This window comes from Anomaloglossus baeobatrachus, chromosome 6 (genome assembly GCF_048569485.1).
Source record: "Anomaloglossus baeobatrachus isolate aAnoBae1 chromosome 6, aAnoBae1.hap1, whole genome shotgun sequence".
NCBI classification, from domain to species: Eukaryota; Metazoa; Chordata; class Amphibia; order Anura; family Aromobatidae; genus Anomaloglossus; species Anomaloglossus baeobatrachus.
In genome coordinates, this window is record NC_134358.1 from 494,867,753 (window position 1) to 494,891,782 (window position 24,030).

The 24,030-nt window shown below is 42.6% G+C and overlaps 1 protein-coding gene across 4 annotated transcripts in view; it reads right to left on the minus strand.

Annotated features, from left to right (window-relative positions):
* Positions 1 to 24,030, minus strand: part of XYLB (xylulokinase) — a 342,255-nt gene that overhangs the window by 31,457 nt on the left and 286,768 nt on the right. For all 4 annotated transcript variants that reach the window (XM_075315415.1, XM_075315413.1, XM_075315414.1 and 1 more), the window contains 2 exons: positions 15,880 to 15,938; positions 289 to 376 (listed from right to left, as the gene is read on the minus strand). In XM_075315415.1, coding sequence (XP_075171530.1) covers positions 289 to 376; positions 15,880 to 15,938 — 147 coding nt within the window. The remainder of the gene's footprint in view (positions 1 to 288; positions 377 to 15,879; positions 15,939 to 24,030) is intronic.

The following is a 24,030-nucleotide window of genomic DNA, read 5'->3' on the forward strand; positions in this document are numbered from 1 at the left end:
CTTAAAAACTATGATACTATGATACAAATTATTCAAACAATAGCTATCTATTACAATGTTAATTTCTCAGTCAACAACAGTTAATTACCATTCTCTCTGCATAGTTTTTGCTGCTCATTTTAGGCTGTTTGTCATTTGCAGACATATTTATACTGGGAACACAAATATGGCACTGGACAAAAGATTGACTGAAATCTGCTGGTGTGACAAGCGTAACAAAAGGGCTGTGTGCTGCAGAAGAATTAGATAGCAATAAGAGAGTCAGTAATTTTTAATGAGGCTCCTTACCATGCGCTGCTCGATACGCACATCCCAGACAGGCAGAGTTAGCTGTGGCAATTGTGTGCACCGGAGCATTGAAAATATCTGACAAAACCTAGACATGTAATAGAAAATAGAAATAACATCAGTTTGGATCACAATATTCTCTCCGTGATTAATTGCAATAATATAGAACTACGGTAATTATTTATCTTAGTCCTAGCTAAATAATTCTATATGGTCCTTGTGAATAACTTCACTTCAAAAAGGGCATCCGCCATCAATTTTTTTCTTACCTCATCTGAGAGCAGCATAATGTAGAGACAGAGACCCTGATTCCAGCGATGTGTCACTTACTGAGCTCTTTGCTGTCATTATGATAATGTTTTCTTTGCTGCAGATCTAGCATTATACAGTGCTCATGAATATGCTGGACTACCTGGCATCACACCAAGTAGTCCTGTAATGATAATCTACTGCTGATTAATCAGTGATTTTATCAAAACTACAATAGGAAGCCCAGTAAGTGACACACTGTCATGGGTGACAGACAGTCATGGGGTTTCTGGCAGTATAAGGTCACAGCGTTTAGATGTGTAAAATGCTCCCTGCCTTTTTATTGTTCCTGCTGTTAGCATTCATTGTACTAGGTAGCTTTCCTGCTGGATTTTCATCTATTCCCCTTTCGGATCCAGGGGAGCAGCTGCTGGTTATCAGTATTCCTCTTGTGCTTAAATATTCCCATCTTCCCTGGACTTGTGCTGGCGATATTATTTGGTTCATTCAAGCTCTGGTTGCAAGCAGGTGGCTTGCTCTCATCTGGGGTATTGTTGCTGAAGCTTTTCTCAACTTCTGCCTGGGTCATCTGTGGATAAGTATTTCATGCACTTTTTCCCCCGTGTGTCCTCCTTGTGTCTTCCTTTAGCATTTAGTGGGGTTGACGAAGAGCTCATCCTATCCATTCACTATTTAGGGTCCAGAACTAGAGATACCTAGGGTCACGATACGGCTCGGAGCATAGATGCCAAACCTATCTAGGGTGGTGAGAAACCCCAAGGAATAGCTGTAGGTTTTGTCAGGGGTCACTATCTCCCATTTCCCTTGAAGCAGAGGGCCCCTTCCCTTCCCTTTCGCCGCTTGCTTGGTACTTCTCTTTACCTAGCCTGACACACTGCTGGAATCAGCCCCTTCATTATGCTGCTCTCAGAATAGGAGGCAAAACCTGGTGACAGAGTCTCTTTAAGTATCATAGTTGTTATTTTATGTTACATCCTCAGTATCATATCAATATGTTCAAGCTTTATACACTTCATACTAAAAGTGAAGCACATTGCCTGTATCATAATAATAAAAAAAAATAAAAAAATCAACAAAAAAATACATTAGTTCTACCTTGAAATCTCTTGACAATATCGGTTTCTTGCAAAACTCTTAACATTCAATATGGGCAGCATTACAGTTACCACTGAGGTTTTTTGTCCCAGCTTCCTAATAATGGCAAATATGCCATCATGCATTAGTGGAAGGTACATAACTAAGTGCTATTTAGAAACTGTTGTGTGAAAGCCTCCCACCCAACTCTCACAGAAGCGAAAGAACAAAGAAACATTAAAAAATATATGAAAAAGAATGACTCAAGTGATTATTTTTAAAGTATCTGTTCAGCTATATTAGATGGTTCAACTTCAACTCCAACTTTCTTAGCTGTTAATAGAGGTTTCCAGTGTAAAGCGGGCTTTACACGCTACGATAGTTCTAGCAATTGCTAGCGATATCGTACGCAAAAGCACCCGCCCCCATTGTGTATGCGATGTCGTGTGATCGCTGCCGCAGAGAACATTATCGCTACAGCAGCGTCACACGCACTTACCTGGTCGTCGTCGTCGCTGGGACTGCCGAACAATCCCTCCCTCAAGGGGGAGGTGCGTCACGACGACGTCACTAAGCGGCCGGCCAATCAAAGAGGAGGGGCGGAGATGAGCGGGACGAACATCCTGCCCACCTCCTTCCTTCCGCATTGCGGGCGGGACGCAGGTAAGGAGATGTTCGTCGCTTCTGCGGTGTCACACACAGCGATGTGTGCTGCCGCAGGAACGAGGAACAACATCTATAAACAACCATTAACAATTTTTGGTTTTAGGACGACCTCTCCATGGTGAACGATTTTCAACACTTTAGAGGACGTTTAAGGTCGCTGGTCAGTGTCACACGCTGCGATACCGTTAATGACGCCGGATGTGCTTCACTAACGATGTGACCCCGACGATAAAACATTAACGATATCGTAGCGTGTAAAGCCCCCTTATCTCTTGGCTGCAGCAGGTCAGTCAACTTTCATTAAAAACAATAAATATCTTATAAAGAAAATGGTTTGTATAGTAAATTAGATTGATGGGGATTAATTAATTACATCATTACACACTTATCTCCATCTTGATATGGATGTATATAACAGTATAATCATTAGAACATTAGATAATATTAGGAATCTGTTTGCCAAACAAGGATCTCTCCTGATTTCTGGATACATACGCGGATCGGCCAAGCATGGATGTGTTCTCAGTGGGAAGAAGGGAGGCATTACGTTGCTGGATGGTGGAACAGATTATGAATGGAAGATCAGTGTCATGAGTATAAGGCAGGTTCAGAATCAGAGTTCTCGATTACCATCTAGACCATGCATATTTAAATGGTGTTGTTTTCCTTTGGGTACTTTAGGGTTAACTTCTTTTCTGGTGCTGCACCAGACTTAAGGTACCGTCACACTAAGCGACGCTCCAACGATCCCACCAGCGATGTGACCTGGCAGGGATCGCTGGAGCGTCGCTACATGGTCGCTGGTGAGCTGTCAAACAGGCAGATCTCACCAGTGACCAGTGACCAGCCCCCAGCGACGTGTGGAAGCGATACTGCGCTTGAAGGTAAATATCGGGTAACCAAGCGCTTGGTTACCCGATATTTACCTTGGTTACCAGCGCACACCACTTAGCGCTGGCTCCCTGCACTCCTAGCCAGAATACACATCGGGTTAATAAGCACACCGCTTTGCTTATTTACCCGATGTGTACTCTGGCTATGAGTACAGGGAGCCGGCACTGACCGCCTGAGAGCGGCAGACACTAGTAACCAAGGTAAATATCGGGTAACCAAGCAAAGCGCTTCGCTTGGTTACCCGATATTTACCTTGGTTACAGCTTACCGCAGGCTGTCAGAAGCCGGCTCCCTGCACATTCAGTTCGTTGCACACACAGCGATGTGTGCTTCACAGCAGGGCAGCAACAACCAAAAAATAGTCCAGGACATTCAGCAACAACCGGCGACCTCACAGCAGGGGCCAGGTTGTTGCTGGATGTCACACACAGCGACATCGCTAGCAAGATCGCTGTTGCATCACAAAAACCGTGACTCAGCAGTGATGTTGCTAGCAATGTCGCTTAGTGAGACGTGCACTTTACTCAGCTGCCAGCAATTGGTCATTTCCAGTCTGTATATAATCCCTCTGCTTTAGGGAGGGGTTGCTAGATATTCAACTCAGTTGGAGCTAGCCCAGGAGCAGAGAGGATATGTGTTGCTATCTGCTGTGATTGTATTAAGTTGTTTCTACTACCCCCTTTTTGTTTATACCTTGACCCGTGTACCTTTGGTTATTCCTTGGTGCAGGTTCTAGGTGTGTGTGAGTTTTGATTTACCCATCCATTGGTCTTTGTTGATGGGTTTTTGGGATCTCTGTCCCGATCAATCCGCTCAGTGGGAGGGGAGTTAGTCATCATTGCCAGGACAGGAGACAAGGCCATGTTGGAGGCTCGACCCTGCTTACCTTCAAGTCGACCTTAAAGTCTACCATTGGGATAAGGGATGCATAGGGTCCCCAGTCTTAGGGCTTGCTTACGGGTCCCTGTATCATCCATGTCTCCCCATAATAATCAGCTGATGGTGCATCATCCACGGAGGGAGCCATGCGGGATCCAATCAGAGTCAACCTATAACATTTATGTCGGTGGTAATGTACACCATTCCTTGAAGGAAATATATGGCATCCAGTTGGAGCTAGCTGACTGGAGCGCTCACTGGGTTTTTATTAGCCCACTTCGAAATGAGTATACTTTCTTTTTCACATGTTTAACTTGATTTCTCTTTTTTTTCAGGTAAGGGCAGAGGCGGCGGTAGGGAGTATCAGAGCATGCACTGGGGTTCTGAAATGAAGCATCATCAAAAAATGAAGTAGTAAAAAATAAAGCAGTTAGTGTAGTGAGGGAATGGTAGGAACGTTTTAAAGTATATTAGGGAATGGAATAGATTATGACCCTAAATAAATAGAGATTTAGGCTGAAGATTAATTTGTGTTTTGGACTACCCCATTAAACTGAATAAATAAATTTTGGTTTTCACAAATTATGCTGCTTTAGTGTTTTTAGATCTTTTAGTCAGATCTTTCTATGGTTACTGAACTACAAGCATTTTAGGTTTTTCAAGATCTACTGACAAGTACATAAAGATCATGCAAAGACTCAATATTTACAGAGTTCAGACTTATTTTTCAAGACTTCTGCAATTTGCACCAAAATTTTAATATTTTGTTCACTGGACCTTTCTTACCTTGTGACTTGGTGCTCCATCATCCTGGAAAAAGGATCATCACTAAGATGCTTCAGGATAGTTGGGAGAAGTTACCATTTGAGGATGTTTAGATACATTCTTTATTCATTGCAGCATAAGGCAAAATTGTGAGTGAGTCCACTCTCTTCGATGAAAAGCAACCCCTTGCATTAATGGTCTCGGGATACTTTATTGTGGGCAGAACACAGGACTCGTGGTAACACTCACTGTCATTTCATCAGAGAATCATTTTTCAAGAAATCCCACACCGCCTAAAGGGTGCTTCGTCAGAGACAATAATTTATCCCAGGTTCAACTCCGGTACGTCCTACAGAATGTAATTCTGCCCTTCATGTCCAATTCCAGGACTTCGTGCAGACTGTAAGACTGTCCTTGAAGTGGTTTCTTTGCTGTCCTTCCTTGATACCAAGCCAGTCGCCAGCTCACTGTGTGTATGCAGATCCATTAACACCTACTTGCTGCCATTCCCGAGCAAGATATGCAATGTTGTTGAACTGTTCCCTGATCTGAATCCCCTATAGGAGACAATTCTGGCACATGCTAGACTTTCACTGGTGCCCTGAAGCCCTCTACACATCTACTGAACGTCTATTTGAGGTTCTTGATAATCCAATAAGTTGCTGATTTGGACGCAATCTTACAAGCAGTAATGTCCTTGCCTGTAAAGCCTTTTTAATGCAAAGCAATGACTGTATGTTTCCTTGAAGGTAATTACTATGGTTAACAGAAGACATGATTTCATGCACCAGTCCCCTTATAAAGCAACCAGTCTGATATTACAATTCAATTAGCATGACAAAGTAATATCATCTGCCTTATCTTCATTACCACGTTGTCTTGAGCTAATGAGAAGATCAATGAAATTATGTAATCAAGTAATTTTGTGGCAGGGTTAAAATTCAGTGGAAATTGGCTTTACACAATGAAAGAATCACTCACAAACTTTTTTTCTCTAAACCTGTGTATATGTGCATGCAGTTTAGTGTCAGTGTGTTTATTTACTTGCCTATCGCTGTATACTACAGTGCTCCTCTTGTCTTCCTGTGATGGCTCTTCAGACTCTCCAGATCACTTTATACTCTATGAGTGAGCTGGAAGACTCTTTTACAGTCAATCTATGGAGCCTCATTCCAACGCTCCATAGACTTAAGGCCACTTTACACACTGCGATATCGGTACCGATATCGCTAGTGTGGGTACCCGCCCCCATCTGTTGTGCGACACGAGAAAATCGCTGCCCGTGGCGCACAACATCGCCCAGAGCAGTCACACATACTTACCTGCCTAGCGACGTTGCTGTGACCGGCGAACCGCCTCCTTTCTAAGGGGGCAGTCCGTGCGGCGTCACAGTGACGTTACAGCAGCGTCACTGAACCACCGCTAAATAGCAGCGGAGGGGCGGAGATGAGCGGGACGTAACATCCCGCCCACCTCCTTCCTTCCGCATTGCAGCCGGGAGGCAGGTAAGGAGAGCTTCCTCGTTCCTGCGGCGTCACACGTACCGATGTGTGCTGCCGCAGGAACGAGGAACAACTTTGTTACTGCTGCAGTAACTATAATCGAGAATGGACCCCATGTCACCGATGAGCGATTTTGCAACGATGCAAAATCGCTCATAGGTGTCACACGCAACGACATCGCTAATGCGGCCGGATGTGCATCACGAATTCCGTGACCCCAACGAGATCGCATTAGCGATGTCGTAGTGTGTAAAGCCCCCTTTACTTCCTGGTCATGTAGAGAACAGTGTCTGAAGACTGGTGATGTCACTCAAAAGGGGAGCACAGAGGCTCTGGATCCAGGAGAAAACGGCTATAGGTGAGTATATTAGTACGCTGACACTGTCACACATACAAATATACAAAGGATTAGGGGCAAAACAATTCATGAGAGTGCTTCATAACAATGTAAATTGCCACAATAAAAACTGGAGCTCCAAACTTTGTGAAAACCAAATGTGTCAGTCTCAAAACTTTTGACCATGATTGTAAAATGTAGAGACTAGAAAACATCTAATTATCTCAAAAACATCTAATTATCTCAAAGGGGTTATCCGAGACTCCGAATACTGCATAGTAAAATAGCTGAAAACATCCTGTAGGTGGGAATTTATTAACACGTTTCACACTTTTCAAGTTTACTGTGACAGGATATGGAAAATGTAAGGTTTCTCTTAAAATCTACATACTATATATGCCAAAAGCTTATATCTAAACGAAAAGCGCACTCATAACATTTTGATGCACAGTTTACACCATTTTTCTAAAACTGCAATGGCTTTCACAGAAAACTCTTAAAAATTAGGGTTATTCACAAAAGCACATATCAACCATATTCTATGTATCCGTAACATGTAATATTTTGTGTGAAGCTATTCTAACTTTCATAAAAGTGGCATTAAAGCACCACTCCAGTAGTTTTTTTTTTTTTTTCCCCCAGAGCTGGAGTAGTGCTTTAAATGTAAGCCCTCTTCACCTCGTCATATACTCACTTTCCGGCATCTTCACCGTTTACAGGTGCCACTCCAGGCCCATGGCACCATCTTGTCACAATAACGTCTAACTGTCAAGAAGTCAGAATTCAAGCAAGCTCTGAATGCATCTCTATAAGAGTCAGAACAAGGCTCCCATAGATCTCTCCATAGTATTGAGTTGTGATCGTGCCCATGAAACACTGGAGTGCGTTGGCAGGCAACAAATTGCTAGAGCCTACAAAGCGGCGTTGACAGCGGGTGAAGCCGCCGGAACGTGAGTGTCAGACAGGGGGTAAGGGGCTTGCATTTAGGCCTAAGCCACACGGTGAGAAAATCGGAGCGAGTGGATTGCGATAAAACATCGCATTCCACTCGGACCAATATTAGCCTGTGTGTCAGCACACATGAGCGATTATTTTCTCAGCCCTAATCGGACCGAAAAAACAATGGCAGCATGCTGTGATTGTAACACGAGACTCTTTTCTCTCGCACCCATTGAAGTGAATGGGGCGAGAAAAAAAAAAAAAAGCACTGCACTTGCGGTACTCCAGTGTACCGCGCGTGCAGTGCGAGAATCTCAATAGCCGGCTATGGAGGAGAGAAGGAGAGAAATCCCTCCCTCTCCTCCACAGTGCCGGGCCGCCCCCCCGCAGCTGAAGTCCGCTCGCACAGTCGGACCTGAGTCGCAGGGATACTGGCATGACACTCGGCTCCTGCTGTGCTGCCAGCGCAAGCCGAGTGTCATGCGAGCATCGCACTAGTGCCCCGTGTGGCCCCGACCTTAAAGCGCCACTCCGGTGGTGTAATAAAAAAAACAAAACACAGGAGTGTTGCTTTAAATCCTGTTTCTGTGATAAATAACATTGCACAGAGTCAAATATGTTCATGTGAATAAAGCTCAAATTGGATCCTAAATCTCCGAATTTAGTACTTTTTTGTTTCTTTTTAGCATTTGATCACTATCAGTAATGTATGTTCAGTGTCTGTATTAAAATCCTGCATCATGTGCCCATAGCTCTATTTTGTTTTTTCACACCATAGAGAATTAGTTCCTTTCTAAGGCGGGCTTTGCACACTACGAGTGGGGTCAAATTGAAAATGATGCACTTCCGGCATCGCATGCGTCATCGTAGTGTGTAAAGGTTCGATGATACGATTAACGAGCGCAAAAGCGTCGTAAACGTATCATCGGTGCAGCGTCGGCGTAATCCATAATTACGCTGACGCGACGGTCCGATGTTGTTCCTCGCTACTGCGGCAGCACACATCGCTGTATGTGAAGTCGCAGGAGCGAGGAACATCTCCTACCGGCGTCACCGCAGCTTCCGTGGTTTATGCGGAAGGAAGGAGGTCTCCGCCCCTTCGCTCCTATTGGCCACCTGCCGTGTGACGTCGTTGTGACGCCTCACGACCCGCCCCCTTAATAAGGAGGCGGGTCGCCGGCCAGAGCGACGTCCCAGGACAGGTAAGTCCATGTGAAGCTGCCGTAGCGATAATGTTCGCTACGGCAGCTATCACAAGGATATCGCAGCTGCGACAGGGGCGGGGACTATCGCGCTCGGCATCGCAGCATCGGCTTGCGATGTCGCAGCATGCTAAGCCCGCCTAAGGCTGAGGCCACACGGGGCACTACTGCGATGCTCGCATGAGACTCGGCTCGCGCTGGTAGCACAGCAGGAGCAGAGTGTCATACGAGTGTGCCTGCATCTGAGCTCCGATCATGTGAGCAGACCTCAGCTGCGGGGGGCGGGCTGGCACGGAGGAGGGGAGGGAGGGATTTCTCTCCCTCTCTCCTCCATAGTCGGCTATTGCCATTCTCGCACTGCACTGGCAGTACACCAGTATACCGCGAGTGCAGTGCGATTTTTCTCTCGCCCCATTCACTTGAATGGGTGCGAGAGAAAGAGTCTCAGCTTACAATCGCAGCATGCTGCCATTGCTTTCTCGGTCCAATTAGGGCTGAGAAAATAATCGCTCATGTGTGCTGATACATAGGCTAAGATTGGTCCGAGGGGAATGCAATGTTTTATCACACTCCACTCGCACCGATTTTCTCGCCGTGTGGCTTAGGCCTTATTGTAAGAGTATAAACGCCTCAGTATGAGTCTTGTAGTCTTTCAATGAGAAAGTGAGTTTTGGTCTAATAACAGAAATGATATAGTGAGTGTGTGTAGTCACAACTGTGGTCACATAATGCAGGACAGGACTGGAATGGATCTGGAAACAGCAGAGAGCAACATATAAGTATTTTATTGCACTGAACATACTTTACTAATAGCTTTCGCTTGTTGAAATAAAAAAAAATATATATTTTATATATACATACATATACATATATGCTGAAGAGGTGCTTTAAAGGGAACCTGCATGTAAAAGAATGCTATAAATCTGCAGATATGGGGTTATTCTGCTAGTTTAAAGCGTTCTGTTGCCGTGCGGCCGTCGCACTGAGAGAGCCACTGCAGGGAGGAAATTCATTTATTCCTCCAAGCAACCTTGGGCTTTTAGTCAGAGGGGCATGGCCAGCGCGGTTTCAGTCACTGCTAGGCACATGGTGAGCGGCAGCTGTAACTACACCCCCAGCACTGACTGACAGTCAACTCTGTATTGATACAATGATGATCCAGCTCTCAGTCAGTGTCGGAGAAGTGCTTACAGCCGCTGCTCACTATGCACAGTGCGGTGGCTGAAATCATTCCGACCACACCTCTATGACTGAAATCCTGAACATCACTATGGGGACATAAGGTATGCACACCAGTGACTATGTAAGGGGAATACATGAAATAGCAGAAACTGCTGTGTGAATACTGACTTGAAAAATCCAATAGCTATATGTAAGAGTGAAAATGTGAAAAATGGAATCTGCATTACTGCCATGAACATGTGAATCAAGAGAAATTTAGCTACTGAATTGATCAATGCAACAGAGCCCCAACACTACGCCAAAGTATTTCTCTACGTTGGGGTCCCTAGCTTGTGTGTGTCCTCTTATGCAGTTAAAAAACTTACCGTGTATGGGAAGCTGAGACCCAGGCTATTTATGCGTATGATATGGATTGGCAATAGGTGTGGTTGGGGAGTGTTCATAAACGAACTACATGAGAGGACACACACAAGCTAGGGACCCCAACGTAGAGAAATACTTTGGCGTAGTGTTGGGGCTCTATTGCATTGATCAATTCAGTAGCTAAATTTCTCTTGATTCACATGTTCATGGCAGTAATGCAGATTCCATTTTTCACATTTTCACTCTTGCATATAGCTATTGGATTTTTCAAGTCAGTATTCACACAGCAGTTTCTGCTATTTCATGTATTCCCCTTACATAGTCACTGGTGTGCATACCTTATCTCCCCATAGTGATGTTTTTTTAGGTTTTTGCACCCACTTCGGACTTAGAATGGTGTTCCAAACGTTCTTCCTATTTGAAATCCTGAACATGTCAGGAGGAATAAATTCAATTTACTCCAGGAGACAGGGCTCCCAGTGAGGTGACTCCATGGCATCATAAGGCCATTAACCTGCAGATTAACCTGTATCTGTAGGTTAGTAGCCTTTTTTTTTCATGATCGATTCCCTTTACGTTATTACAGGATATATCATTAAGATGGAGAATACAAGCACTAGAGCCAACTTCTTAAAATGGAAATAAATTATTTTAACTATAAACATGAGAATTATTATCTTTAAAGCACCGATAGCGCAGAAAAGTAAAAATAGCGCATAAAGAAACATTCACACTACTTTTTTAATAGATTAAATGTGTGTGCATGTGTATGTAATGTAGTAAGTGTATTTGTACGGTCATGGTACTCTTGAATTTGTTCCAGAAAATTATTGCAATTACACATTTATTTCCTTTGCTTCTATTGGAGCAAAACAGAGAAATAAATGCAAATTGACACACAACTCAAAAAAGGGCTGGACAAAATTGTTGGCACCCTCGGCTTAATATTTGGTTGCACACCCTTTGGAATAAAGAGCTGCAATCAATCGCTTCCTATAACCAATAACAAGCTTCTTACACCTAACTTTTTATGTCTCTGTCAGCAGTGGGGTCCCCCAGGGTCTCCAGCCAGAGTGTTCATTTAAATCAAATGTGGATGGATAGTTTGCACTGACACTGATGCACCCTGAGCCTGCAGGACAGCTTGAATTTCTTTGGAACCTGATTGGGCTATTTGTCCACCATCCAGACTATCCTGCATTGCAACCTTTCATCAATTTTTTTTCTGCCATCCACATCCAGGGAGATTAGTTACAGTGCCATGGGTTGTAAACTTCTTGATTATGTTGTGCACCATGGACATCAATATTGCTGGAGATGGACTTGAGATTGTTAATATTTTTGAAGAATTTTGGTTCTCAAGTCCTCATACAGTTATCTTCTCCTTTCTGTTCTCCATGCTTAGGGGCACTTTGCACACTATGACATCGCAGTTGCGATGTCGGTGGGGTCAAATTGAAAGTGACGCACATCCGGCGTTGCAGACGATATCGTAGTGTGTAAAGCCTTTTTGATACGATTAACGAGCGCAAAAGCGTCGTAATCGTATCATCGGTGTAGTGTCGGTCATTTCTATAATTTGGAAATGACCGATGTTACGATGTTGTTCCTCGTTCCAGCGGCAGCACACATCGCTGTGTGTGAAGCCGCAGGAGCGAGGAACATCTCCTACCTGCGTCCTGCGGCTCACGCCAGCTATGCGGAAGGAAGGAGGTGGGCGGGATGTTTACGTCCTGCTCATCTCCGACCCTCCGCTTCTATTGGCCGCCTGCCGTGTGACTTAATAAGGAGGCGGGTGGCCGGCCAGAGCGACGTCGCAGGACAGGTGAGTGCATGTGAAGCTGCCGTAGCAAATAATGTTCGCTACGGCAGCAATCACAAGATATCGCACCTATGGCGGGGGCGGGGACTATCGCTGCAGCGTCGGTAACACATTGTTACCGATGTCGTAGTGTGCAAAGCCCGCTTTAGTGTGGCACACACAAACACACAATGCAAAAATGTAAGTCAACTTCTCCCCTCTTTTTATGTTTTATTTGTGATGTTCATATTGCCCACACCTGATACTTGCCACAGTTCAGGTTGAATGATCATTGCATACTTGAACCAAAGTTGTTCATTCACGATTTTGGAAAAGTGCAAACAATTTTGCCCAGCCCATTTTCAGGGTTTTGTTTAAAATTATGTACAAATTGCCTTTTTTTCTCTTTTTTTTGTGTTGTTCCAATACACAAAAGAAATGAACATGTGTATAACAAAACATGTGTAATTCCAATAATTTTTTATGAGAAATACTTAATTTTGTGGAACAATTTCAAGGGTGCCAACACTTTCAGACATGACTGTATACTCACCTACTACTGCTCTCTCTGTTGTCAAACGGCGGTCTTTTCCTCCTATCAGTGACGTTACCTCTGCAAACTCTCCTGGTCATGCTACGCCAGTGTGACCTAGAAGTGACTTTTACAGTGCAAGTCTATGGAAAGTCAAAATGAGGTTCCATAAGGCTTTCATTGTAAATGAGACTTCTGTCTCACGTAGAATACGGTGACGTCACTGACAAGAGCAGAAGACCGGCATTGGACACCGGATAGATTGGTGGTAGGCGAGTATAATAACAGTCTGACACTACATACATTACTTGCACATACACACAAATTTAATCAATAAACAAATAAATTACTAGAAATTGGCAATTAACTAAACAAAAAGTGCAAAAACTAAATAATAAAGAGACTATCATAGCATATCATTTATTGCGACAACTAGAAGGAACAAAAATAAAAGCTTTATTTCCTCTTGGTGGATAAAATTAGGATCTTACATCCTCTAACATGCATGGCCATATGAAGCATCAGATTTATGCTGGCCAACGAGCGTAATCCATGCAGCATGATCAAGAGCCCTCAAGGCATCTTCAAAATATTTCCACTTTTGGGTAGCATGGGACCCGGCACCAGCATTAATTTTTAGCAGATGTCCAGTTGGCTCACGATGATGCCACTTAGTAGGCATGAGCAGAATATATCTGCAGTAACCTGGGTAACTAAAAATTCAGGGTCAGGCTCAGAGACAAGGTTTACTCTAGGCAAAATAGAACTTTAAGATTATGCCTAAAGTTTCACTGTCATCTTCAATAAACTAATCCAAGAATAAGTGTTTAGTCTAGAGAACTAGGTCTATGGTGTTACTATGGGATTTACGGCCAAGCACTCATATTTACTCACACCTTATTTATACACTTCTCAACATTGAATTTGCGACACCAAGAAGGAAACGTCATGGCGTTATGGAAATCACAGGATGGATAGACAAGTTGGTGATATGCAAATGATGAATAAAAGGTAAACAACATTTTCAAAACATCTCGATTTGTTGATTATCGAGTAAGGCTGCTTTCACACTACGTTTTTTTAACATGCGTCAGGAACGTTTTTTTGCTGCAAAAGCGGATCCTGCTTTTACAGCAAAAAACGCATGCTAACGCATCTGTTATTTTGCAGGATCCTGTCACTGGATGTTTAGGGGCGGGCATTGGAGTCATGTGATCGGGAGTGAGGGGAACTAAACGTGCCAGACTGGGAGCCGGCTTCTGACAGCTGCAGACGCTCGTAACCAAGGTAAACATCGGGCTTGGATACCCGATATTTATCTTGGTTACGAGTGTCTGCAGCTGCTAGGAGCAGGGCTGCCTGCACACGTAACCAACGTAAACATCGGGTAACTAAGAGAAGTGGTTACCCGATATTTACCTTGGTTACGAGTGTCCGCAGCTCTCAGGTGGGAGAGAGAGGGAGGAGAGGAAGGGGGAAAGACAGAGATAGAGAGGGTGAGGGAGGGAGGAGGAGAGACAGATCACGCGAGACTGGTTCTGGGCATGCTCAGTACTTTCTGGGCATGTTCAGTACAAAAGCAGGATCCTGTTACAACGCAACTCAACGCATTCTGCTAGGCAGGATCCAGCGCTCATTGAAATGCATTGCAGCTCGCGGCGCAATGTGAAGGATCCTGTGAGATGCGTTATTTTGACAAAGGTAAAAAACGCTACAAGTAGCGTTTTTGAAACATGTTAAAATAACTCAAAAGTACGGATCCTGTGTCTAACGCACGCAAACGCATGCGAACGCAGGTGGACGCGAGTCCATTGCAAATGCATTGAAGTGAAAACGCATTTGCACTGGATCCGTTTTTCCGCTAAAAAAACGTTATGGACGGATGTTAAATAAACGTAGTGTGAAAGCAGCCTTAACCCCACTTGCAGAAATACTTGCACTTACACACCTTGGCTGCTATCAATGAGGATACTAATGGTTGTCTGAGGAATTTTCTGCCACACCGAATGCACTTGGGCATGCACATTAAGATCCCCTAATGTCAGCTCATTTTGCAATTGCCAATCAATGACATCCCAAATGTGCTTGATGACAGACATGTCTGAAGACAGCAGCTCCTAGAACACTTTGGAGAAATGGCCACAATACTGACTGTAATTCTGAGGTGGCAGGATCACGTTGTGGGGTTGTTTTGCTACAGGAGGGACTGGTGCACATCACAAAATAGATGGCATCATTAAGAAAGAAAAATGATGTGGCAATACTGAAACAACATCTCAAGAACTTAAAGCTTGGGCGGAAATAGGTCTTCCAAATGGACAATGACCTGAAGCATAGTGCCAAACTGATTACAAAGTGGCTTAGGGATAAAAAAAGTCAATGATTTGGGGTGGCCATCACAAAGCCCTGATCTCAATCCTATTGAAAATTTATGTGCAAAGCTGAAAAGGCAGGTGCGAGCAAGCACCTATAAATATGGCTCAATTACACCAGTTCTGTCAGGTGAAATGGGCCCAAATTCCTACCAACTATAATGAGAAGCTTGTGGAAGGATATCCAAAACATATGACCCAAGTCATACAGTTTAAGGGCAATGGTACCAAATACTAATGAAATGTATGTAACCTTTTGACTTTACAGAAAGTAATAAAAATGCCTTAAAACATTCTCTCTCTCTTTCTCATTATTCTAGCATTTGGCAAATATAAATAATTTGGGTTCCTGATTGATGTAAAACAGGAAACGTTTATTCTGATTTCAAGGCAGATAGTAACAAAAACATACATAGGTGTATTTTTAAATTATGCATGTAACATGTGAATGTCTGTTTTCAGCTGTATATATATTACGGTATATGCACAGTGCAAACTTGACTTCAATGGTTTAAAAATATGTATGCCATAGAGTTGTTAATACACTTGAGATTTAAACAGATGTTTTATTTTTTTAGCGTTTTATAAACTTTACAGAACAAATAACTTTACTGATCATGCCATGTTTCATAGCTATTTTTCCCATAAATAAGTTAAGATAAAGAATAAATCCAAGTTATATATTTATTTTTAAAGATTAATGTCATCATAAATGGTTTATGACGTTACAGTGTGTAACTATGTAAAGTCATCAAAATAATCATCCATAAACCCAATATAGAACAGGTATCTCCCAAGGCAAAAATAATGTACCTGTAAAATTTCTTGATTGCACGAGGCTCCTCCTGTTGCCAATATTTTTGTTTGTGGCACTAGAAAAAAAGATTGATTATTTTTCAGTGTTTGCATCCATTTAACCCCTCTGGCTAACACAACATTGCTTTTTAACTCTTTAAGACTATAGTTATTTTGGACAGAATTAGGAAAAAAAAAAGTCTGCTTTTTACAAAAAACAATGGCTCATGTGTCCATCAGTTACAGTGAATAGGATTAAAAGTCGAAGCCACACAACTTTGGGGACATAGAAGAAATCAGTCATTTTCTCTAATCCTCTACATTAACTATTTCAAGCTGCATTTTTAAAAATGTTTGAGACTATTACAGAGACATATATCAAACCTTTTTAATATCCTATGTGCGACAGGTAGAAATCACAACTACTTCTAAAGGACATAGAAAAAATCTGTTTCTTTTTTTATTTTTCCATATATAGTACATGTTTTTTTAACCCCTTCACGACCGGACGATTTTTCGCTTTCCGGGGGTTTTTTTTCGCCATTCTTTTTCTGAGAGACGTAACTTTTTTATTTTTCAGTCAATATGGTCATGTGAGGGCTCATTCTTTGTGGAACAAGCTGTACTTTTAAATGAAACCATGAGTTGTACCATATAGTGTACTGGAAAACGGCAAAAAAATTCCAAATGCAGAAAAATTGCAAAAAAAGTGTGATAGCACTATTGTTTTTAAGATATTTTATTCACTGTGTTCACTATATGGTAAAACTGATGTGTGGGTGTGATGCCTCAGGTCAGTGCGAGTTCGTAGACACCAAACATGTATAGGATTACTTTTATATAAGGGGTTAAAAAAAATCGGAAGTTTGACCGAAAAAAGTGGAGCACGTTTTACGCCATATTCCGTGACCCGTAGCGTTCTCATTTTATGAGATCTATGGCTCAGTGACAGCTTATTTTTCGCGTCTCGAGCTGACGTTTTTAACGGTACCATTTTTGCGCAGATGCTACGTTTTGATCGCCTCTTCTAGCATTTTGCGCAAAAGTTGTGGCGACAAAAAAAGTAGTTTTGGCGTTTGGAATTTTTTTGACGCTACGCCGTATATTGATCAGATTAATTGATTTTATATTTTGATAGATCGGGCGTTTCTGAACGCGGCGATACCAAATGTGTGTATATTTTTTTATTTTTTTAACCCTTTAATTTTCAATGGGGCGAATGGGGGGGGTGATTTGAACTTTTAGGTTTTGTTTTTTTTTAATTTTTTAAAACTTTTTTTTTAACTTTTTTTTTATTTTACTAGTCCCCCTAGGGGGCTATTGCAATCAGCATTCCGATCACTCTGCACTATCTGCTGATCACAGCTATACAGCTGTAAACAGCAGATACGCTCTCTTTCTCTTTTGCTGTGCCGGCGGCAGACCGCGGGCAGTAACGTTATGACCGCTAGGACGTAATTTTACGGCCCGCGGTCGTTAAGGGGTTAATAGAAGTCTTTAAATCTAATTTTTTTTTATAAAAGTATAAAATGTTCATTTTTTAAAGTTAAAGTTTATAAAATGCTGCTTTGACAGGTTAGTTGTGCGTGTCTACTGTCAAGAGACTTTGGATATCATTTTCGCTACTACTGCAGAAGTGCATACATTTATTTAGCATGCATTTAGGTTTTACTATTCCTAAAAATTACAATATAATTAAATGGGACATGCCCATTGAAGGTAAATAAGGGGTAATTTACCTATTAGAAGAATATAGCCTAGTGTTTAACCAATCCATATAACTACAATGAGAGACCATCACATGTCACTTTGTCTCTAAAATTCTAAAAGGATCTGGAAGTATCTATTCTCCCAATGAATGATTGATCAATGGTGTAACACCCACCTATCAGACTATCTATGAGACGAGCAATCCCTTACACAGAATCAGTGCATCATCTAATATATAGCTGAGTGTATTTATGTGTGTATGCAAGTATGTATGTATGTATGTATGTATGTACTAGCTGTAGTGCCCGGGATAGTAACTAAGTGTCTTTCTCATTCTCTGTGTCCCTCTCTATCTGTATGCCTCTGTCCCTCTGTGCCCCTGTCCCTGTGTGCCCCTGTCCCTGTGTGCCCCTGTCCCTGTGTGCCCCAGTCCCTGTGTGCCCCAGTCCCTGTGTGCCCCAGTCCCTGTGTGCCTCAGTCCCTGTGTGCCTCAGTGTGTAGGTGTCTCTATTTATGTCTCTGTGTTTGTCTTTGTGTGTGTCTGTTTTTGTGTGTGTGTCTGTCTTTGTGTGTGTCTGCCTCTGTGTGTCTCCGCCTCTGTTTGTCTTCGCCTCTATATCAGTTTGTGTCTCTGTCTCAGTGTCTGTCTGTGTGTCTCTGTGTCTGTGTGTGTGTGTGTGTGTCTGTATATGTCTGTGTGTGTGTCTCTGTCACTGTGTCTGTGTGGCTTTGTCTCTATGTGCCTTGGTTTCTGTGTGTCTCTATATCTATGTCTGTGTGTCTCTGTGTGTATGTCTCTGTGTCTGTCTCTGTGTGTCTGTGTGTGTGTGTGTGTGTGTGTTTGTGATGTTCCCTAAGCCACATGAGGTGGCTGTGCAAAATTTCGCGATTATAAGTGCGACGGTGCGGATTCCTTTAGCGGACACACACACACACACACACACATTCAGCTCTATATATTAGATGTGTGTGTATGTATGTCCGTTAAAGGAATCCGCACTGTCGCATTTACAATCACGAAATTTTGGATAGTCACCTCATTTGACTTGGAGAACGTTATAGATTATGTTTTGAGGGGAAAATTTAACCCCGCGCTTTACAGTTATTCGCCAAAAAACCTGCTTACATTAAAGTCAAAGGAGATGGGAGCTACAGGTCATTAATAGGAGCTGTGATTGGTTGCTATAGGCAACAAAGGACATTAACGCGCTTTACAGTTATTCACCAAAAAATCTACTTACATTAAAGTCAATGGAGCTGGGAACGAATCTCTTATTATAGACTCTTAGTATGGATAGAGGAAGAGACACATAAAGAGACGCATACACACAGCTCTGCTTCTATTTTGCTACAGCTCATTAACAAGAGCACTGATTGGTTGCTATAGGCAACAAAGGATATCCTTAGTAAGACAGATTATGTGTCAGTTAATATGATTTCGGTGGAGACACAGAGAGAGATAGAGAGAGACAGAGATTGAGACAAACAGAGAGAAACAGAGAGCTAGAGAGAGAAACAGACAGACAGAGACAGAGAGAGGCAGAGAGACAGACAGAGAAAGACAGAGACCTAGACAGACAGAGAGGGAGACTGGGAGAAAGACAGAGACACTTAGTTACTATCCCAGGCAACGCTGGGTACTACAGCTAGGATTCAATAATATCAACAATATCAAGGAAAAATGATAATCAAATGTGTTTACTTCTCCAACCTTAAAGAGGTCTGGTTTTAAATGGATTTAAAAATACCAGACCAAATGAATTCACCCGCAATAGTTATATGAAATATTACAGTTTTATACTAAAACACTCAACAGTTAAGACCATACAAATAAACATACAATATACTCAGCTTCCGTGCTTTCAAGTGAGGGAGTCCCCCGCATTGCAGACGCAGGATGACTACTTGCAGTCTTATTTCAGCTCAACTGTTCTTTGTCTAATCCTAACTTTTATAACCCCTTTCTAACTTCCACTGATGTATATGGGCAGACAACTAAGAGCTGAATAGAGCTCAGGTGTCTGCTGAAGGAGCGTTTCCTAAGGAAACCAGGTTTTGACAATGGACTATGAAGGTCAGAAACGCATTTCTGGGGAGAGCAATTGATATTTATTTCCTGCCTTTTTAAATTAATCTTTGTGCCATTGTGTTTAACCATTGCTACTACTTTTTATATTTTTGGATCAATAAAGTATTTTTGTGAAGATGTGAGTGCCGGCTATTGTTTGGACTGTTATTGGAGTATTTTGTTGTGCACCCGGACAGCTGACCTGATTGCTCATGTGAGGGGAATCCGGAGATATGACGATACATTATGATATTCAGTCATGTCAGTCAGCCCTCCTGATGTCACACTTCCTCCCTTCTCACACAGAGATCCTTCTCAGATGCCCAACATCTGGAAAGGTGTCAAATCCAATTACACAGCCAAGCTAGAGGAAGACCCCATGGGGGGTTGTGTCCATTCATCAAAGAGAGTGGACAGGAACTTAGCAAAACAAAAGGAAGCTAATCACAGCAGGAATGCATATTCCTGGCTCCGTAATATCATACACAGTTATGACATTACTGTGCGTCTCAGCCATACACCCCCTACATCGTTAGAATCGGGACTTCGAGCCGCATCTCTGCATACCCTCAATATCTTTGTCGTACCCCAGGGCGGCGAGATACAGAGAACTGCGAGTAGGAGTCTGGTAGATGAATTAGGCTTGGACTCAAAATGCAGAGGGGACCCGGACGGATCGGATGACACCAGAACCGTCCCGATTGGACCTCCCAGTCCAGAGTTGCGGATAAAATTCACTTTTGGGATAGTATCTTAGACAGGGAAGGGACAGTGCTCCCTATGAGGTCACTAAGGTAGGAGGGGACCTGTATTGAGCCAAGTTGATAACCTCAGTGCAGCCATTTTTTAGGTGTTCTTTGCTGGGGGTCACGTGTGGATACACCTGTGGGAAAGTTCCTTTAATCCTGGCCGAACAGCGGCCCCCTGTGGCCAGACGCACAAGGTAACTGCTTGAACTGTATGCCTGTTTGTAACCATGCCTTATTTGTAATGTACTCTGACCTATGTATACACTGTAGATTCCATATTGTATCTATTGTAGTTCTAGTGTGCCTTAGGATGATTAAAATATATAATTAATCTTGGGCTGTTCTGTTATCTCGATCTTGAATCCTACGTCTGTGTGCTCAGTTAATAGTTACCGTAAATCGGTTGGTGGCAGCGAGTTTGTGCCAAGGATCATTGTGGGGCAGCCAGTGAGATTTGGGGAGGTTATTATATATTACGTCAGCTGAGGTTGGGGAATATATACCCTACTCTCACCGGGAGCCCTTCAATCATCGGCATAAGTAGAAGAGCGGCCTCCTTGCTTATTGTTGGGCAATTCCATAATTGGCCTGACTATAAGAGGGGCGCTAGAGAGCGCGTCACGTGCTCTGTCTGTCGGTCGGCAGGGTGGTAGAAAGGATGGGCGTAATTCCAGCTTCCTACCCCCCTGTTCGTGACATATTCCTGACAGCTCATATATATATTTCCTAAGGAAGCTAGTTAGGGATGTTCTGGTACCTGGCAGTCTCTAGTACATCCCTGCCCAAATAGCTGATTCAAAGCTGAAACTAAGAATATTAAAGTGGTTAAAACAAACCAACCCATTAAATGAAACCTGTCTAGCACAAGGATCTATTCTCGTCTGGGAAGCTTCATTCATGAGGTAAAAAGAGACTAAACTATAACCTTTTAGTTTCACCCCCCGAAAACAATTACATGTACAGTATATATATATATATATATATATATATATATATATATATATACACTGTATACAGTATGCAGGAAAAAAACACTGTAAAAAGATATCCACTATGAAGAGCAGGGAAACAAATATTCAGAATTCATGGAGGTTAGCATTACCTTCAGTCCTGTGTAACACTATGAATAACACAATGATAAAGCTCTGAGAACAGAAAATGTCGTAGATAACTGCAGTACCTATGTGACTCTAACATTACCACCGTACATTGACCACATAATGGCAGATATGTATTTAGATGCTCTACACATCTTCTACTGTATTTGTACAATGTACAGATAAACTATTCCCATCGAAAAAGCGCATAGGCGAAACGGACGTTGGGACCGCTCTTCTGCCTGCCACGATTCCACCACCCCACCAGGTACACCCTGCCTTACTCTTCAGCTGCGCCAGCAACGCACAATTTCTGTGCAGTACTCCTGTTTGCTGGCACATTTCAGCTCTCCTCACCCTCCTCTAACCACTCTGCTCAGCTCTCCTTGTGCTGCTCAGGTACTGCGCCCAGCCCTGCCTTCACTCCCTCACCTTCTCTCCTATGACTCTTGTCATATGGTTGTATATCTATCTCTACAATTTCCCTTCACCTCTGTACCTCTCTGCCCCACGACTAGCCTAACTGCGGTTACATCTGAACTATTGACCATAGTACCACTCGGCTTCTTGACTATTTTATTACTAGTCAATAGTTCCTCCCCTAATTACTAGTTTCTGCAACTTTATACGCTCCTTTTACATCTCTGTTAATGACTATTCCTTGTATTGGTATATGGGAGCACCAGTGACAGTCCCCAGTTTCCAGTTTTTTATATCCTTTGTTCAATATTTTCCCTTTGGCATTCCCTGTTTTATACAGGTTTATGCATCTGGACGGTATTTAACCCCTACCTTTTTTATTTTTATGGACTGCAACTGGTGCACCCGATACAATACCTTTCCTCCTCTTCTCCACAGGTTTTAGCACTTGGCGCATTCCTCTCAGCCACTGACTAGTGCATATGAGCTTTGTTTGTACTTTATTCATTTGTGGAGGGGTTGTACTTAGGTATTTACCTGCTGGGGTTTCATTCTGGGCCCATATTTTGACATACATTAATTGTATTATTCTCTTCCAATACTTCTATGGGCCTTAATTGTCCTTATTGGCGGCTTGGATTGTTTTATCATTTGTGTTCTACATGTTTTGTACCTATCTGCGACCTTATGACCTCATCCCTTCTACCTCATTCGATCATGCAAATTTTTGTGACTATTTATGCTTCAACATATCCTTAATATTGTTGTTAATAAAATTATAATACTTTTTGCATTCAATTTTGTGCCGATTTTTCTTCTTGTCCTTTTTGTTTATAATGTTTTTCGAAGAAGGCACCCTCCCTGTGGGAATCTTTGAGTGGCTTCCCTCAGTGCATACATAAATTAGCCATGTATTTCTTGTTTACAATATATATATATACACTGTATACAGTATGCAGGAAAAAAAGAATATCCACTATGAAGAGCAGGGAAACAAATATTCAGAATTCATGGAGGTTAGCATTACCTTCAGTCCTGTGTAACACTATGAATAACACAATGATAAAGCTCTGAGAACAGAAAATGTCGTAGATAACTGCAGTACCTATGTGACTCTAACATTACCACCGTACATTGACCACATAATGGCAGATATGTATTTAGATGCTCTACACATCTTCTACTGTATTTGTACAATGTACAGATAAACTTAGTGACATTTTCTATGATTGTATTCATTCATTTACCCCTTTCTTATACATATGGCTTAGATGATCGTGACGAGTTATCCACCCTTCTTACTATCTCTAAACAAACCACATAATGCTATACCAATCCAGTGCACCAAGAGCAATAATAATGCTTTTGAGGATACAACCTGGAAACAGTATTTTGCTTTTGTGCCTCCACATGGTAATCATGCCCCTTTTGTGACTCAACATATTCATAGTGCAAAACCTGTGCCTCAACACATAAATAATGTCACCTGTGCCTCAATACGTTCATAGTGTTTTCTGTGTGCCTTAACACATTCATAGTGCCCAGAGTGCCTCAACACATTCATAGTGCCTCAACACGTTCATAGTGCCCCCTGTGTGCCGCAACATGTTCATAGTGCCCCCTGTGTGCCTTAACACATTCATAGTGCCCAGAGTGCCTCAACACATTCATAGTGCCTCAACACGTTCATAGTGCCCCTGTGTGCCGCAACACGTTCATAGTGCCCCCTGTGTGCCGCAACACGTTCATAGTGTCCCCTGTGTGCCTCAGCACATTTATAGTGCCCACAATGTGCCTTAACATGTTCATAGTGCCCCTGTGTGCCTCACCACGTTCATAGAGCCCTCTGTGTTCCTCAACATGTTCATAGTGCCCACTGGGTTCCTCAACACGTTACTAATGCCTTCTGTATGCCTCAACACATTCATAGAGCCCACTGTGTGCCTCAGCATGATAATAGTGCCCACTATATACCGCAATGTGTTCATAGTGCCCACTGTGTGCCTCAACACATAAATAATGCAATCTGTATATGTCTTCACATGATAATAATGCCCTTCTGTAATTCCACAAAGTAACAATGCCTTTATTGCCGCAATATTAAAAATGCTCATTGTGCCCCTGG